The sequence below is a fragment of the Candoia aspera genome, chromosome 1 (assembly GCF_035149785.1).
Source record: "Candoia aspera isolate rCanAsp1 chromosome 1, rCanAsp1.hap2, whole genome shotgun sequence".
Taxonomy (NCBI): Eukaryota; Metazoa; Chordata; class Lepidosauria; order Squamata; family Boidae; genus Candoia; species Candoia aspera.
In genome coordinates, this window is record NC_086153.1 from 72,510,075 (window position 1) to 72,525,615 (window position 15,541).

At 35.6% G+C, this 15,541-nt stretch overlaps 1 protein-coding gene across 3 annotated transcripts in view; it reads left to right on the top strand.

The window, feature by feature from the left end:
- The window catches only part of ARID4B (AT-rich interaction domain 4B), a 91,330-nt gene that overhangs the window by 14,711 nt on the left and 61,078 nt on the right, over positions 1 to 15,541 (top strand). For all 3 annotated transcript variants that reach the window (XM_063306571.1, XM_063306579.1, XM_063306583.1), the window contains exons 3-5: positions 9,062 to 9,172; positions 11,781 to 11,846; positions 15,412 to 15,502. In XM_063306571.1, coding sequence (XP_063162641.1) covers positions 9,062 to 9,172; positions 11,781 to 11,846; positions 15,412 to 15,502 — 268 coding nt within the window. The remainder of the gene's footprint in view (positions 1 to 9,061; positions 9,173 to 11,780; positions 11,847 to 15,411; positions 15,503 to 15,541) is intronic.

Genomic DNA, 15,541 nt, shown 5'->3' on the forward strand with positions numbered 1-15,541 from the left:
GAGACAAATACCAATCACCTAGGGCTCAACTTGCTGAGCAGACAATAAAGTAGAATGCAGATTGCCCATATTGGGCAATATGTAATAATAAATTAGAAATTTGTTCTCAAACAGTGGAACACTCTGTCCTCTTCCTCTTAAATCCTTGGGAGCAGATTTCTGGAATATGAAGATGGAGTGCTAAGCCATCATTAGCTTAACCAAGTTTTACTGAATTAACCACAGTTTGCTGCAGTTACTTAAACCATTAAATAATAAACTGTGGCTTATAAACAGCACTGCCTGAGTGATTGAAACCACTGGATTAAAATGACAGCCTATTTTGGTAGATAGCTCCTCCTGAATTTCAGTTATTAGCTGGATTCATGTATCTTGCAAAGCAGTAATGTACTTAGTTTTTGGCTTTTTATGGTTATAGCCATTCTGATATATAAACCATGATTATGAGTTTTCAACAAGCTCTGGTTAATGCCAGCTATGGATTAGGGTTGCATGTGAACCCAACCAGAGTGCCCTGTCACTGTGGTAATTTATGTTTCTGTGTTGTATATGAGCTAAGAAAATTAAAATATCTTGTGAATCAGCAGTTCTCATTCTTCTTTTATATGCATTACCACATCTTCATTAAAAACTTTTGAGGATCACCGCATAACCTAGGGTTAGCATATGTGATTTCCTCCAAATGCCATCCATGTGATTCCAACATTAAATAAAAATTGTTTTTAATGAAAATGACTAAAACTACCACCAAATCATCAAATCTCTTAAAGCTTGGGCAATCTTGCTTGAAATCGTGCAAGATTTTCAACAGTTAAAAGAAGTTAAATCTGTTTTTATGCCTGCATCAGCCCTTGTGGACTGCTAGTGATCTCCAGACCAAAGGTTTGAGATGTTTGCCGAAAGCCATAGTTCAATTCATAGGCATCTGCAGCAAGCCAAGATTGCATCAAAATAACATGCACACAGTGACATCATAATGCAAACTCTGCCTGACATATTTAATATCTGATGCAACTACTTAAGTTAGTTTTTTTGTGTCATGATGTTGTGATGCATATTTCATTACTTGATCCTGGTTGCAGATTCAGTTAACTCCATAGTTAAGTGCCAGGGGTTCAAGTCCTATGATATTCAGTGTATAGCCTGTAGCAGTTTATATTGGGTGATAGGGTTAGTGAGGGCAAAAATGCTATTTTGATGATCAGGCATTGCTATTTTCTAGTTTTTAGGAACTCTGGCCCTAATATTACTAGGCTACAGGCTTTCTAGGGAAAAGGTTTGAATCCTAGTGTGGTACCAGCATTTCCATACAAATAATGCTGGGAACACTTCATATAACAGGTTTGTGTTAGTGTCTACATGAAGGAAGCACAAAACTTGCTGAATTACAAACTATATTTTTACAAACCACATTGGCTAAACACATATCAAATGAATCACATTATGTCTTTGCATGTTATACAAGCTGGGTTATTACTTTGAAACATAATGTCTGTTTGTTTGTTTTGGTTCAGCATTGTTTGTAATTACAGTCATTCTGATTTATTATTCATAGTTTAACATTTTATCTGAAGTTTTCTACAGAGTGACATTCAGACAGAAAATGATATACAGTGGGATCATGATTAACGTTCCAGTTTTGGGGGAGATATCCTTTAAATTGAGAGAATATGTCATCCATGGTGATGTCATAATGCAAATGACTGAAAATGCTGTAAATACAAGGGGGATTTTGTCCATTGCATCCAAATTTGCTGCACCAAGGTTCCCAGATCAAGGTTTCACTGTACACTTGTGTTCTCTAAAACATTCATACCATTTAGGAATCCTGTTGTCAACAGTAACTCAAGATGGAAAGGGCTGTATGATACTGACGACAGGATACATTTTTGTCTTAGTTCATGCTGAATTTTTGTCTACTGGAAGTCTAGTGAGTTGTGATAAAGTGATGGCAAGTAATGATTACCAGTTGCCAAATTTCCAGTGTTTTGATCCTCATTAGGGTTTGAATACATACTAGCTGAGAAAGGGCGTTTTCAGTTTGAATGGTTTAGCTGCATAATCTACTGTCCAACTTGTCCATCTGCTTACCTTCTATTTAAAGATAGAAATAATGCAGTTATACCTATAGCCAAGGTCACCTATCCTATATAGGTAGTCATAGATCCTTTCCAGCTTCAGTCAGCAGCATTCTAAGTAGGTGCCCAGCTGCTTTACTTGTAGGGGTATACTGAGAGAATTTGGGGGAATTTTTTTTTCTTTGCAGTCCCTGGCCTGATCTGGCCAATTTTCATTTGTTGACTTATTCTCCAATACTGTATTTGGTCCCATTCCATTCCGTTTTCAGACAGTTATCCTGCTATTATACAGGGAAACATCCAGACAGATTCTTGAGCCCCTTTACTTAATTTCTTTCCAGAATTCTGTTGGGTTGGAAAGAATAAAAAGCTATCTTAACCACAGTTTGAAACAGTGGTCTGTCTTGGCTTACCTGATCCATCCGTGGTTCTCTGTTTTGGGCAGATCTAAACTAGTGGCTAGCCTTTGGTTAGACAGCCGTTAGTTTACTTGAGACATAAGATGGATGATATGAATAGCTGCTGCTCTGACATTTCTTTTATCTCCTGTAGATATATGAAGGGTATTGCTTTTAAAATTAATGAGCTGGGGGAAGATTGGGCCAACACAGGAGTAAAAAAAATGAAATGATCAATTCCCAAGTAACCACAGTCTCCCTTTGCAGGAAGTGTTGCAGAGTATGTTCCTTGAATAAAGGAGAAAGATCTGGCACAAACTGCTGTTAGAGTAGTTTGTGAGGTCTCTTTGCTGCCTTGTGGATGAATGTTTTGCTCATGGTTATGCTAATCACAAGAAATTATCATGAAAATTCAGAATAATGCTAAATTAAAACTACAGAATAAAGGAAAAAACATATGATTGAAAGACTTATTGTAGCCTCTTTTAGTAAAATTAATATAATTGGTAAATCTACGGGTTTTGCAATTTATCATGCACATTAGTGCATGAAACTAATCAAGATTCACCATTAAATACAGGCAGCCCTCACTTAACAACCATTCATATAGTGACTGTCTGGAGTTACGATGACACTAAAAACCTGCACTACAACTGTCACAGTGTTTCCCCCTGGTCACATGATTGCGATTTGGGTGCTTGGCAACCGTCGCACATTTATGACCGTTGCAGTATCCCGCGGTCATGTAATTGCCATTTTCAACCTTCCCAGCTGGCTTCTGATAAGAAAAATCAATAGGGAACTGTGTGATTTGCTTTAACAGCCATGTGATTCACTTAACAGCCACCTCAAGAAAAGGCCATAAAATCAGATCTGGATTCGCTTAATGACCACATTGCTTAGTAACCTAATTTCTGGTCCCTATTGTGGTCGTTGAGCAAGGACTACCTGTACTGTATAGCACATCACCACAGAGTAATTTAATATGGTATGGAAAACCAGAAAATATGAAAAAAGCTTTTAAATGCCTGATATCTCCAAAATAATCCTGATTTCTTGAGATATTTGAATTAGCTTATATAGCACTAAGTATCTCTGGTAAATCATCTCTGTAAAAGTACAACTATTTTAAACTTGCTTAAACGATGATCTAGAACATAATTAAACTCCAAGTCTATTTTTTTTAATTTGTTCAAATATTTGCTCTGTTTTTGTTCAATAAACTATTTATTCTGAGTATAACCCATTATTAAACCTTATGTTCTGTCCATATTTTTAATCATAGAAGTATATATTTGAAATTCAGTAATTTTCTCCAAATATCCATACTTAATTATTAGTTTATATCTCAAGCTTGAGAATATTGAAACCAGGGAGGCTGTCATTCATATGTATGTTCGTTAGCTCATCATGCAACATTATGCTGTTACATACAAATTGTTGATAAATTGTTTTGGTAGATTTCAGAGGTTACAATGTTTCCTTGTTGTTTGTGGGTTGAAGCATATGCTGCATTTTTGTCCAACATATTTTTATTCTATTATTCTTGGCAAACCAGTTGTTTAAATAAGTTACTGACATAATATTGAACTATGGTAGAAAGGTGGCCTTTTGTTTTATTTGACAGTGTCAGTTGTACATTACCTGCATACAAGGTGATTTTAAATTCAAGTTACTAAAATTGTATTCCAAATATATATTTTAAATTTCTCACAGAAATGACTAAAGTTTTCAGAAAGAATGTAGACAGTAAAGGTGTAAATGGACTGCTTTAACAAAGATCTAAGATTCTGCCTTGATATTTTATTTTAAAAGACATAAGATCTTCAAATCTTCATTTTGAAGCAGATGTGTTATTTTATAACATATACACACATTCATGTTTTGCATTTTTCCTCCAAATGATGTAATCTGGAGTAAAATATTTGGCAGAAGATGACTTTTCTTCCCTTGAAATGCTCCTACTAAAGATCAAGTGGCTCTGGTGTAAGTTTGGTACTTCTAAAAATCAGGAAAAGAGGCATTTTCTATGATATTTAGAGGTCTCATTTCCTTCCTCATATTCCTGCTTGCATCTCACCCCATTCAGCAGTGTCACTTGAGCTTCAGGTGAGGTAATTCTGGGGGGGAAAGCAGAAAAATTCACTTTCTGGCTGCATTTTCTGCATGTTTTATTCTTGATCCAGCTTAATATTTTATAATGCAATCATATGGATGTCTGTTTAGAAGTAGGTTCATTTCAGTGGGGCTTGCTCTCCTGGGTCCTTGCATGGCAGTGGGTTTTATAGTGATTTTGATATTTTTTCTTAATAAATGCCGGACATGTTAATTTAGTTTAAAGCTACTATCGCTTGTGGAGATATGGTGGCCAAAGAATTTGTTTTAGAGTGCATTGTTTGAACCTAATTGCCCTATCCAACATATTCCACTGCTAAGAAACGGGTTTTCCACTGGAACTCCGGAGATCCATATGCAAATTAATATGGATATACAGGGTGTACCAAAAGTCAGATCTCATAGACAGTTAATTACTGTATATAAATTACATTAAATGTTCAAGTTGGTTGCCATTTTCTTCCTGAACATTTCTTTACTCATTTAGCACATGACCTTTGAACATTCCTAAGTACAGTAACATTTTCTCTGGGGGGAAAAGTAATTAACAAAAGTAATAAAACATATTGTGATTGGCTTGTGAGGCCTGACGTTTGGTACACTTACATATTCAGTCACAGAAAAAACATAGTGTAGGTAAATGAGATGGAAATTATCTGCATATGGATTCATATTTAGATAATGCATGGATTTATTATGCTGCCCTGTATAGATTCATAGAGTATTGATATATTTCGTCCTGAATTGTCAACTTTGACTTGATAGCACAGTCTTAGAGGTATTTCCCAGTCACCTCTTTTTCACAACCAAAGTCCTTTTAATTTGAATGTACAACATGTGAAAATGGACCAGCAAATGCTGTGTGTATAGAGCAACAACATAAACAACAATTTTCATTCTTTTCACTTGCCTTTTTGTTTTCTGCTCATTTTATTTCTGTTGCACAAATTAATTTCTGTTGCAAATTAATAGAATTTACTATTAAAAAGGGGGTAGGTCAATAGTGGCATTCCTTGGTTATTTTTATGTAATATAAATAGAAAAGAGAGTGTTAATTTGTTAGTTAGCATCAATGTTTATGCTTATGAGCAACATTCCATCATTGTGACATACTGCTAAGCTGTGACAGGAAGATAGATATCTTTTTTGTGACCTGCAATATTATCTTCTGTGAGTTCTTTGAATGGTTTGGAAATGACAGGACTTTTTTTTCAGTCCATTGTCTTCAGTTTGTTTGTGTCAGAAAGGACATTGCCTAAACATAGTACCAGATGAAAAGTTGTTGAATGAATTCAAATACAACTGTATAAATCTCTATTTATTGTGTCTCTAGCAGCACCTGTTTCTTTCTGTAAGCCACATATTTTTAACTGTCTTTCAGCCAGCTGGGATTGCCAAGTATCTTGGTGATAGTAAATCCCATAAATCATGTTGTTCACTTAAGTCTATAAAAATGTAATTTTTGGTTAACAATTCCTTGTGTTTTCCTAATTGCCCTGTTCATTATGAACTACTCCTATTGCTATTCCTTTTGTCCAATCATGACAATAGGAACATTTGAAAACCCTATTAATCCTTAAGTTTTGATAATATATGTGTCCTGACTAAGCAAAGACCATGCCGAGACGAGGAGAAAGGCTCTAGTGTTTTATTACTGCTATTGTAGACAGAAAATCCTACCAAACTGAAGAAGCGTGGGAAAACCCAGACAGATAAAGCCCAAAACTCAAGGCGGGTCTGTTCTGGGTCTCTTTGAAGACAGCTCAAAGTCTCTAAACTACGCATGCGTTTTCCCCCCGGGATAGGGGCCTCCTCTTGCTCACCATCCGTACTCACGACAGTATATCTTGCAGATTTATTAGTTATTCAAATGTATGCAAAACTGTTGAAGAAACCATGTTTTAATAGTGCATTTAATATTTTCCATATATTTTTGTTGTTAAGATCTGAGTACAATTTGGTAGAAACTTTAAAAGCTAAAAAATGCATCCATACCCATCTCACCAGAGTTACATTATTAGTTAGACCCAAGCGTAACAATGCTGCAAAAGTGTAATGGATGCAGTAGTCTAAGAGTAAACAGCCTGGTGCCCACCAGAGTTTAGACTGCATTTCCTATAAGCTCCACCCAACTTGAAATATGGTCGGTGATTATGAGAGCTGTAATCCAAAACAGCTGGAAAGTGCTAGGTTGGTTTTGTGGTTAATAGTACTTTTATTTTCAGATATTTCTCTTTTATGATAGGACTTTGGGCTAAAATGATAGCTCTTCAAATGAACGTTATTTTAAAAATACATTTTACTGTATGAACAAGAAGCTTGGTGAAAAAAATTGGCTGAGAGCCAACATAAAGGTGGATTTTCAACTTTTTTAAAAATAGCAGTCAGCAGGAGTTCAGGGTTTGGTTCTGAGCCAAGCTGTGGTCCTTGGCAAAATTTTCTGCACTCCAACTCTGAGGGATAATGAACAGATTTATAGTGGGGAAAATGGTTCAAGGAGGAAATGATTAAAAAACAGTGATCCAGCATTGTAACTGAACTTAAAATTTGAGTTACCTGTCTGTATATGAGTAGGTGGTGAACTTTAGAGCTATGAATATCCTTCAAAACAAGTGCTTTGCAACATGCAGTTGTGCATACAAGGCACCTCTTTTTAAATCATTAAAACAAACAGCCTTCTTCCCAGCCGAGCAGCCATGCATGCAGAAACAAGCCTGGGAAAGGATGCAGCTGTTTTAATGGTTCAAAAAAAAAAAAGATGACATGCATACAGAGATTTCTGTATCCAGCAGTGTGGGTGCTTGTGTGTGTGCACACATACACAACTTCTTGTCTGTGGTAAAACAACTAATCTCACAATATTAAATCTATGCCAGTTCTGCTGTCATTGGTCACTAAACGCAGGGTTGATTTGGGGAGAACAGAGATTTTTTGCTGTGCCTGTGTGAAGTCTGACAATAACATGTTATGACTCTCTTAGTGGGAGCTTCAGAATTTTCAGTGTTTAAGGGCTATGTTGACACAGCACTTGGAGCCATGGTTTGTTGAAAGGTACAGTTTGAGCTTTGCATAGCATGTAAGCCACAAACAGGCAAACGATCTTGAAATATATTGTGTGAAATTCCAAGTATAGGTCCTTTGTCCCAGAAATAGTGAGGGATATTGAGAATTGTAGCTTGTTGATATCTGGAGAACCACATATTCTAGATCCATGATAAAAAGGTTGAAAACTGGCTCCCTGAGGAATTACTGAACTAGCAGAGGTGAGACAGAAACTTCAGGAATTTATTGCGGCATACTGTTCCTCCTCAGATTGAAGTTCTGCAGCTATACCAAGTTCCCCTCTCCTGAATAGGTGTGAAATCCCTTCTCTCTACAGGAAGGGATGTCATAATCACCAAAGACAGCTATTTTTCATTCCTGAATTCAGAACTTCCAGCTTGTCATAACTTTTGCGCTGCAGAATAGCATAAACTATTGTCTCATTCTGGACAATAAACTTCTGTAAATGCTTGACACCTCCCCCCCCCATGTTCAGATTGGGAGAAAGAAATGTGATTTTTCTGAACCAGATCACTGCCACCTGGAATGTTTTGTGGAACGTTCCAACAATAACAAACTAATTATCAAGAATATGAGAATGAATGCTAGCAACGTATGTGTTTTCCAGTAACAGCTGTTTAATTAATTCCTATATAGAGAACTGTTCTGAGACTAACAAGCAAAGTTAAATATTTATTTATCATATTTATTCACCGCCCATCTCGTAGAACGACGACTCTGGGTGGTTTACAAATGAATAAAAAGCATAAAAGATACAATACAAAATATAAATATATATGAATATAAAAATATAAAATATAAAATCCAAGACGGTCTTAATAAATATTTACTTAAGACTATAATCTTCCACTTGTGCAATGAGATTTGCCTTTGCTTTCTTCTCTCAATTCCCTGTATATAACCCAGATCTGTTCCGGAGATGCAGATAGAGAATGAAGAATCTTTTCTGACGGATGTTGTCATTCTGTTAATAGAATGAACCATAGAACGTATCCATTAGAAAAATGTGATAAGGACATGTTTTTTTTTTAATCTTTGATTCATATTTTAATGTCTGAAATTTAATTGCAAATAATTTAATTGTTCCCACTTAAAATTGTTTTGGTAGTAGCTCTGGCCGAAATTTAACATTAGATATCTTATTTTTACAAATACATTAGTACTTTTTTAAAGGACTTGCCTGTGCTGGGCTCACACAGCACAGTGCGGTTTATTTTGTCTTTTGGCTTAGTGTGTTACATGAATCAAGCCACTGTGGTTTAGTGTGTTTTATGAATTCAATTATTGTGATTTATTAATAAATCTTTATTAAAACAAAACATTGCTGACAGTGATGTAAGAATCCAATTTGAGTAGGTGTGAAATAGCTGGAAAAGATTAAAAGCCAAATGTGTTCTTTTCTCCTAGGCCCTTGATGAACCGCCATATTTGACAGTAGGCACTGATGTGAGTGCAAAATATAGAGGTGCCTTTTGTGAGGCCAAGATCAAAACAGCAAAAAGACTAGTTAAAGTCAAGGTATGTATGTATATATGTGTATTTAAAAACTAATTTTTTTTAGGTATACTGTATGTCAAATATACAACTGAGGCATTCTTGAGAAGTGATCTCTTGTGACTATTTTCCATATGAGCAAGTGACTGGCAGGCTACACTTTTTCTTCCATTTGATTAGCTAGGCTCATAGCAATTGAAGGCATATAAGAAATGCAGAGCGCTGGAGTTTGAATTGAAATGTAGTAATTATTTCTGCTAAATTTGCCTATATCTTTAATATAATGGATCTGGAAAAGATAAAAGGAACAGCACTGTCTGATTGTATGTGCATGTTGTCCCATGTAATAGCAACCTTCTGATTATGATACTGGCTTTCTAATCTACAGTCTACATGCTGTAGCAGAAAATTCATTTATTTTACAGGGGATTGCACAAGAAAAATTTAGTCAATTGTTTCCATAAATCCAAATTCCAAATGTTGTGTCAGCTGTCTAATTAGAAACTATTTCCATTTACTCTTGAATAAGTGAGATCTGGATTGTAAACCTGTTTGCAAGACTGAAAGCATGAATTTGTTAACGTGATCAATTCCTTAATTACATTTTGGTCATCCAATTAGGACAAAATAATTAGACCTTTTGGCAAAAAAACAACAATCCATCTCACCCCCAAAATCTCAATTCTGGCATACTCTGAAGTAAACTCCCTCTTGTTTTCAAATATTCTTGTCATCAGTTGTGTTAAAGCAAACTTCCCCCCCCCCCCACTTGTCCTTTCCAAATTATGGGAGGCTAAAACTTTATCACACACAAAAAATTAAATGTGCATATTTATCACTGGCTGATTTGTACATACACATGGTAAGAATATTAGCCTTTGTGATCTTAATGTTTAAGATCCTTAGGGCTATATCCAGATTGATGTTTATGGAATTTTGGGGTCTTGTAAAGCTCACATGAGAGGGAAACATGAAATCTCAAAATCTGCTCCAGGAGTCCCCCCAAGCAGACTTGAAGGCTGTAGAGGAGAAAACAAATTCACTGTATTGATGCCCTAAGTGGACTTCACTCCATGTATCTGACCTTCCCATTGACACTACATGTATCAATGGAATAGTAATTCATCTTTCTCTTGTACCATTTTTTTTTTTTGGGTGCCATTTTACCATAGATACTGAAGTCAGACATTAGGTTAAAAAAAGTGGTTTGATGTATTTGGATCCATAAAACTTTACTTACATCTACTCAATACTCCACTTTGTAATAATAATAATAATAATAATAATAATAATAATAATAATAATAATACAGATGGTCCTCGCTTAACGACTGTTCATTTAGTAACCATCCAGAGTTATGATGGCACTGAAAAACCAATTTGCAACAGTTCCTCACACTTATGACTGTTGCAGCATCCCTGTGGTCACATGATCATGATTCGGGCACTTGGCAGCTGTCACACATTTATGACTGTTGCAGTGTCCCATGGTTGCGTGATCACCATTTTTGACCTTCCCAGCTGGCTTCCGATAAGCAAAATCAATAGGGAACTGCATGGCACATTTATAAAGATCATCATGTGATTCACTTAACGGCCATGTGATTTGCTTAATGACCGTGGTGATTCCTCAGCAACTGCTGCAAAAATGGTTGTAAAATCAGGTCCAGATTCACTTAATGACTGCACTGCTTAGCGACCTAAATTCTGGTCCCAATTGTGGTTGTTAAGCAAGGACTACCTGTAATAATAATAATAATAATAATAATAATAATAATAATAATGCAGTATCGAGCTAAAAAATGAAGTTTGTGTATTTTACTACTTAGTTCATTGGCTTCCAATTTTTTAAAAAAGGAGTTTCTAAGGGTATTCTCTTAGACGCTATATTTTTGGAGTAGCACTTAGAAATGCTTATCAATAGGGGAATAGTTATATCTCTTTGCAGCTGCATCCTAAATGTGTTCTGTCTGTATAGTTTAGGGATAATAACTAGATGGGAATGGTTTGATTTCATTTCCTCTTGCTGCTGTGCAGTTAAGTTGGATCCACAGAACTCTGCTGAAACCCACATTTCGGATGTTTTGTAGGTGAGGCAAGAAAAAGTTGTAGAGGATGAAGATGAAAGAATAGTTGGTGTTATGAACTAATTGTGTAGTTCTAACTTAATGTTATTTCTACTGATTACATTTGTGTGTTTTCCTTTAAGGACTTCAGGGAAGCATTCATCTTTCAACAGTAAAGGCTAGGTTAGGCTGGGAGTTACTTGTTCAAAACCATCTAATTACCTTTATGACTGAGCAGAGATTTAAAGGAATGTTTCCTGTGTTTGTATCCTTTCCATCAGCTCTTAAGTTCCTTTATAAAGGGAAAAAAGAAAGAATAAATCAATTGATCTTTATAAATGTGCGATAATTCTAATCTTTTAGATAGCTTTTTATGTTTTCTTTACTACAATCTGGTTGTTATACTATGAGAGAAAGGGGGTAAAAGATGAGAAATGCAAAATTTGAGTTTCATTTGAACATCAGTAGCATCATTAATAGCTACTGCAAACAGGTTAAGCCTGGGATCAGAAATATGATAGCTATACTTATACTTGCTTTAATTATGTTTAAAATTTTGTGTTCTAGGTAACATTTAGACATGATTCATCAACTTTAGAAGTTCAGGATGATCACATAAAAGGTCCTTTAAAGGTAATATATTTGAATAATTGCTAAAAAAAATGAGTAGTTCATGGCAAATTAGAGTATTGATACAAGTGTATTTGAAAGATGTAATAACTGAACAGTTCAACAATATAGCATTGAAATTATCCTCTGAATCCATATATTTATTATTTAAATACAATGAAATGCAGTTTGCAGAGTAATGCTTTGTACTGTAGAATTTAAGAACTTATTCCTGTGGTAAGATTTTGTTGTTTTCTGTACAGTGAATAGTACAGAACAATACGCAATGCCTATATTGGGGATCAGGCAACATCTTCCACCAAATACTTGTGGAAGTATCGTCATCTACATATAAGGCTCCTTGGAATCCACTTAGTAGCCTGTATATTTTCTATTAAAAATATTGAGATCATTAGTATGCAGCCTGTGATCTTCAGGCTGCATGTAGCTCTCAGTGTCTTTGGCTCCAACCTGCCACAGGTCCCTATCTCCTGAATATATTTCTTTTACAAGCTTGACATAAAACTTGGCTGGAGGGAATGGTATTGTTGTGTGAAAGAAATACTCATCTCTTTTTCATGAGCACCAGCCACTGAGCTCATCAGTTTCACAGTGCTTATGGGAGAATTGGAAATTCTCTTTCCATGGCCTCTGCATCAGCAGCAACCAGGAGCCCTAGCACAGGCATCTGCTGTTGCCTAATATATCATAGGTTTGGCTTAATCCAGATTTGGCTTAATAGTATCCAATGTTTTAAAAAGGACTCAAGGGAGATCTGGGAAATTATTGACCTCTCAACTTAATGGCTGTTCTGAGCAAATTGGTGGAACTGATGATCAAAGAAAAAGGAATGAAGCATATAAAGGAAAAATTATTGGTAAAAGAAAATCTTCACAGTTTTTTTTTCTAGAAATTTTTGATAGAATCAACAGTTAGGTGAATAATGTCTATAGCATATAACTCTGTTGCCATGATATACCTGGATTTTCCCAAAGCTTTGACAAAGTTACTCATCAAAAGCTTTTGAGTAAGCTTGGTGGTCTTAGGATAAGAGACTCTGTCTTTTTATGATTTGCTAACTGTGTAAGAAACAGAAAGCAAAGAGTAAGAATAACAGGAATAACATGTCCATAAATTATTTTAATGTAGGGTTAAGTGATGAATTGGCCAAATTTGCAGATGATACCAGATGATTTGAGGTAATGAAAATCAAAAGTTACTACAAAGAGCTCAAGAAGAATCTGTTTAAACTGAATAAATGATCAATCAAATCAAAAATGAAACTCAGTTAATTTTAGTAAATATAAAGGGATGCACATTGGGGCAGAAAACTTAACATGTGGACTGATAGGATTGGAGTAACCTGACTAGCAGAAAGGATTTTGGGTGATGGTGGATAGCTCAATGGAAATATCGACCCAGAATGTGACAGCTGTGAATAAGCAAATTCCATGTTAGAGTTCATTAGAAAATTGACTGAAAATAAACTGCCAAAATTGCAATGCTTTTATACAAATCTATGGTATACCCACATTTGGAAGATAATAGAGCTGGAAAGCATGCAGAAGAGGACAACCAAAATGTTAGGGTCTCAAATATTTGTGAGCCTTTAACTTAAGAAAAAAATATAGCTATGGGATAGCATAATCATGGTTCTAAAACTATGGATGGTATGGCAAAAGTAGACATGGGAAAGGTTTTTTCCCCTCTCTGAAAACCCTGGGACCAGAAGTCAGTGAAGCTGATTGGAAGAAAATTTAGAACAGACAAAATAAAGCTTCTGGATAAATTCATAGAGGATAGGTCTATCAGTCTTGAAGATACAGTGTCACTTCAGGTTGGGGCCACATGCTTCCAAATATCACACAAGGAACAATGGCAGGAAAGATATATGTCACCATCTTTTGCTTATGAGCACCTCAGAGGTACCTGATCAGCCACTGTGAGAAACAGAGTCCTGGACTAATATGGGCTTTGTCCTGATCCAACAAAACTATTCTTACTATTTTTTTTATGTAATAGTAAGTACTTGACATAGATTTCTCATAAAGACTATTTCCCTCTCAGTTAGGGACTCTAGTCCAGAAAATGGCAGTGTGTTTAAGATGATTCTTTTACTCCTCCTCCCCCACTTCCTCTTTCAGTTTTTTTGAGGAATGTATGGGGTCTATACAGTATGTATAGTGGTTAATGAAAAGGAATATATGAATATTAAATAGGACATTTAAAAAAATAATGGGTGCTTTCCTCTTTTTTTGTCCAAAATAAGTCTTTTACAGTGATTAGAGATATTCTCTTCAATCTTTGATATGCAGAGAAGCTGAAACTATATTGTATACTGTTTCAGACACTTAACACTCAGTACTAAGAAGCTTGCCTAGCTTTTGTTTTAGATACTATTTTAGTGAACCATTTTGACATCAACTCTTGTTCACCATCTGCTGGCAGTAAGGAGGTAATAAAAAGAACATCACTTTACATGTAAAAGGATTTTTTAAAAATAAAACCTCAGAACATCCCTTTTACAAATAATTTGAACAGGCTGATCAACAACTATTTTAAGAATTCTGGCCATACCCTAAGTGGCAGGTTTTTTTTTCCTAAAGCAATTCACATTGCTATAAATAAGGCTAAAATGATATTCAAATCTTAATGCATATAAATTAACTTTTGCTTTATAGCTTAATTGAACATTAGGATTTATATACAGTACTGCCTGTAGGGCCATTTAGACACTTCTTTGTGGGACAAAATTAAGCTAGATGTGTAGCATGAGTGTCTCAGCCATGTGTTGAATAGTTACTTCATTACATCTTTACATAAGCATACTTCAGTAGTATGTGTCAGATTCCAACAGCAGCAAAGTTACTGTGGTAAGTTTTCTTCAATTTTGGATTCAGAGAATTGTTGATATATGACTCTTAACTATTTGGAACATTTTAGCAATGGTATTTAAATTATTTTATTAAAAGTCTTTCCGGGTCCAAAATAAAACTGCAGCCTGTACAAGCTGAGATTCAGAGTGTGCTATACATGCGTCATGGCTTTTTATCCCTGTCGTGTGTATATTCCTGGAGGGCAAAGACTGTTATCCTCAAAAATAGCCTGAAGTGTGCAGTCAGAACATGAAGTTGTCTATTCCACCGCACCCTGCCACTTGTGTAGCTTTGTTAATTACCTGTTTGGATCTTCAACACATTATATTTTACCTTTTAAAAAAAAAAAAAATTCTCTATATGCTACATTTGTGTGTGTGTGTGTGTGCGCGTGTGCTAGTCAATGTTGACTCCTGGCAGGTGCCCGAAGTAATCCCTGCAGTTTTCTTGGCAGGATTTTTGGTTCACCCTTGCTTCCTTCCCAGGGCTGAGAGAGAGTGACTGCCCAAGGTCACCCAGTTGGCTTTGTGCCTAAGGTGGGACTTGAACTTACAGTCTCCAGGTTTCTAGCCTGGTGCCTTCACTACACCAAATAGGCTCTCATATGCTACAATACAGAGTATAAAAACTGAATTTAATAAAAAAGTGAAGTGGTTCAGTATTTTATAACAGAGTGCCTCTTTAAAAACTTTAAAGTTGTTTTTATGTTACAGGTAGGAACTGTGGTGGAAGTCAGGAATCCAGATGGAACTTATCAGGAAGCTGTCATCAATAAATTGACGGATGCTAGTTGGTATACTGTAGGTAAGGAAAACTTAAACTGCTTTTTTCACCAACTGAAAA